Source organism: Poecilia latipinna, unplaced genomic scaffold (assembly GCF_001443285.1).
Source record: "Poecilia latipinna isolate Pla-1442-1.1 unplaced genomic scaffold, P_latipinna-1.0 Scaffold1345, whole genome shotgun sequence".
Lineage (NCBI taxonomy): Eukaryota > Metazoa > Chordata > Actinopteri > Cyprinodontiformes > Poeciliidae > Poecilia > Poecilia latipinna.
The window spans coordinates 36,031-39,803 of NW_015113961.1; the positions used below are offsets into that span (position 1 = coordinate 36,031).

Below are 3,773 nucleotides of genomic sequence, written 5' to 3' on the forward strand. Positions count from 1 at the left end.
GTTAAAAAAAAATGGTTCTGTTCTTAGAGCAAAGTGTGTGGGCCATTCCTCATTTCGCTGATATCCTCATTTTGCTGTTAGCTTTTAAATTCCTCCATCAAACTTTAAAATTATGTGTTACAACCTCCTCCTTTCGCAAGAACCGTGTTCTCCACACTCCTACACCATGGTTGCAATCCATTTGCCAGAGCAGAGATAAAATATCAAAAACAAGGTTGAAAATAAATGTGTTTAATAGAACTGTTAATTTAGCTGCCTTTAATATTGTGATAACATTCCTACCAAAAAAGAAAGTTAGCTCGTAACTCTGCGTTTATATTTCTAATATTTCCTTGAGTCACTAGATCCTTTCATTAGCACCTTTTCTGCAATTTTATTTTATTTTTTTTACCTTGTTTACTAAATCTCACCAACAGAATAAAGCTGGTAACGATGGTTTGTAAATCTGAACTGTTTGCCTGTCTGTGTCTATTCCATCTGGTTAATTTATAGGTAAAGGGTATTTACAAACTCAAGGAGTATAATTAAGATTCACACATGTACTTACACACAGAAGTGAAATAAAGACTGAAAAAGGGTCTAAGTTTGCTAACTCAATATCTGCAGTATCTCTAATCCATATGAGAAGACATCATGTTCCTCCAGTGTGGCAATAGTAACTTCCTCCACATCCAGAGTGGCGGCCACTAAACTCTCCAAAGACACCCACCGTCCCGGCTTCAAACGCAAATTCAGCAGATTACTGATGACAGGCGCCTGTCGAAAAAGCAGAATCAGTTTTCGTAAACTCTGATGTCAACAATCGGTGGACGTTTTCAGCCCCAGGTCAGAACGACATCACCCAAAGCGTCTAAAAGTCCATCTGTCTAATTTGAACTTTCTCCTACCTACCTTCTGTTTCATTTTTTCCACCTTATTTTTCAAAACCACAGCTGAAGAGTTTGGAGGCAGGCCCCTCTCTAGCTGCTCGACATACTGGTCGAACTTGCTGATCTGCGAGTTCAACTCCTCCATGTCTATTTCCTTCAGTTGGGTCTTTGGAGAAGTCAAAAAACACAAAGATACAACATAAGGTCTCCCTACACAGGACAAATAATGTATTTTTAGGTTGATATGCTCAACACATTAAAACATCTGACCTGCTGCCATTTATTGTGTAGCTCGTCCCATTCCTCTAAAGAGTTCCAGAGAAGCAGGATCAGCCTGAATTTTGCCGCCGTCTCCTCCAGGACATTGAACCTGGTAAACTCCAGCTTTACCCATCAGAGCACAAAGAGTTAGTTACCTTGGAGTTTGGCTATTTGGGGGTCACTGATAAATCTGCTCCAGTTTCCTTTATTTTGGGAGATTGGCCAATATTAAAACCGATCTTATCCACCGATGTTAACTACGTTCCCAAAGGTCTAAAAGTCAGCCTCTGTTCCCTGTCGAGAGGAGGTTGACTGACAGTGGCGCAACTACACATTATTCAGGTGGATGCGAAAACATAAATTGCCCCCCCCCCACCCCCAGGGAAGGAACGTCGGGGTGAAGGAGCGACGCTGACCAACCCTTGTAAAAATCGCTACATTTACCACGTTATGTGCGAGAGGTGAAGGAGCGTGAGACGCGCTGAAGTGTATTATGGGAAAACATAATCGGCGCGTCGCCCCCTCCAGACGGGGTTTTGGCGCCCCCTCTGGTGCTGCGCCCCTATGCGTTGCATACGCTGCATACCCACTTTTTGCGCCTGTGCTGACAGACCCACCTACCTGGTCACGTCTGCTTAAGTGCCATTAACAGTCATCCCCCTAATCCCCCTACTGTTGCCAACTTAGAATCTTTGTTGCTATATTAAGAGACTTTTCAGACTTAAAAAAAAAAAAAAATACATAAAAAATGGTATTGGCATAAATCGGAATCCGCAGGTCAGGCTTTTTTTTGATGATCAGTGATCATCTAAAAACTACAATTGGTGCAACCCTAGTTGTGACTGTCAAAACTAAATAAAAAAAATTCACTGCAAAGATTCTGGATTGCATCTTATTTTGATGCAGTTCAGCATCATAAGACCGTGTTTACTTTGATATCACAGTATGTATCTGAAAAAAAAAAAAAAAGACAAAAAGTAGCACCTTGAATCTAGTTTCGTAGAAATTATAAGATGATGCCTGGGCTTCCAGCCTATCTACAGCAGTCTGGATCCTTGCAAAGTAGGAACGCAATGAGGAGGGGTTTACGTTGATGTCCAAAAAGTCTGGATTCTGCACATAGAAGAACACACCTCTAAGCAAAAAACGGAGCATCTTTATACTTAAGACAAGCTTGCTCAACAAGTCAGATTTGTACAATTTCACACTACTCCAGTAACCCATTTCTGAAAACTCTAAGACATTCTGGACATTTGAGTACAAAATATTGACCTCGAATTGCTTTAATAATAATCGGGTCTTAATATCTTCAGGTTCCACTAAAAATGAAACAAAACAATCACAAAAGAGCTTTTTAATATTAATTTTATTGCTTTTTTTTACTGCTTTCTGCTGTACGAACAATGATAAATCTGCTCTATTTCAAAATCTATAACTCCTGGACTTTTCATGGTTTGCCCATGTAGATGCGAGTACCCTACAATAAACGCGTGCTTTTTTTTTTTAAATGAAGTTTGCAAACATATTTCTTTCTGTAAAAAGGTTTTGGTGGTTTGTTTGAAATTTTATCCAGTCCCAAGTTATTCATTTTTTTTTTCATACCAGATCTATAAAATGAAAAAAGCACACGTCTTATTCTTCTCTACATTTCAATGGTGTGTATAGAGACCATCTTTAAAGGGCAGATATCTGGAAACCACTGTAATGAGTCATTCATGTTTGTAAGTTCTAAATGCATGTATCATGTAAATTGTTTCACGGAGGTGTAATTGTATTATGTTTGTTATTTCAATTTACATTCCATTCGTAGTATACAGGATTAAAGCCGAAAAGAAGCAGAGTATTTACACACATTGTACCTGCAACATTTGTGCCATTTTTCTGATTTCTTCTTGCATTTTATTTTCATCCGTGGCCAGGGAGCTGACGAATCTATCCATGCTCGACTCCCTGTCTGTCACAGCGTCGTCAATTAAATAATACAACAAGCTGATGTTGGGTTGCAGTGTGACGAAATCAACAAGGTCCTGAGATGGTACGGTGACAGAGTACGCTTTGAACAGGTTGTACACCTTGGAAACATTGTCGTGCTGCTCCTGTACGTCCAAGATCTGGTGAGATGGAGAAAAATGGTTATAAATAAAAGAGGGGGAAAAAAATGGATTCCTATTTATCAATTACAGCAAATATTTCTTTTGACGTCGCAGCTGTGATTTAATGCAACAAAGGGGAAATTTGCTTCTCACTCCGTCCTCAAACTCGTCCAGGAATATGAGCTGCTCGGCCATCTCCACTGTTGTGGAAGGATAGGACTCCAGTTTAGTTTTGGCTTCGCCGACTTTAGTCAGGAGGTCATCGACTTGTTTCCTAGCCAGCTTTATGAGCATTCCATGCGATTCCTAGAAAAGATGAGAAACAAGGACTTCTACAACACACCTTTGACTTGTGTAATAAAAATGTTAATTTGACCTTTGGTTGGACTGGAAAGTATTTCTGTAATTAAATGTCTTCCTGTGGCATCGAAAATTGCTTACAACAGAATGTCAGCTGGGTTTTATTTAAAAGAAGAAGAAAAAAAAGAAAAAGGCCTTGTAGCTAATTTGTCAGAATACTATTGTGGCGGAAAAAAAAAAAAAAAAAAAG

At 39.4% G+C, this 3,773-nt stretch overlaps 1 protein-coding gene across 3 annotated transcripts in view; it reads right to left on the reverse strand.

The window, feature by feature from the left end:
* Positions 1–243: 243 nt before the first annotated feature.
* The window catches only part of LOC106961874 (dynein heavy chain 6, axonemal-like), a 20,064-nt gene continuing 16,534 nt past the window's right edge, over positions 244–3,773 (reverse strand). For all 3 annotated transcript variants that reach the window (XM_015055954.1, XM_015055952.1, XM_015055953.1), the window contains 6 exons: positions 3,377–3,529; positions 2,990–3,241; positions 2,115–2,243; positions 1,140–1,253; positions 892–1,035; positions 244–756 (listed from right to left, as the gene is read on the reverse strand). In XM_015055954.1, the coding sequence (XP_014911440.1) occupies positions 589–756; positions 892–1,035; positions 1,140–1,253; positions 2,115–2,243; positions 2,990–3,241; positions 3,377–3,529 (960 nt within the window). In that variant the 3' untranslated portion in view covers positions 244–588. The remainder of the gene's footprint in view (positions 757–891; positions 1,036–1,139; positions 1,254–2,114; positions 2,244–2,989; positions 3,242–3,376; positions 3,530–3,773) is intronic.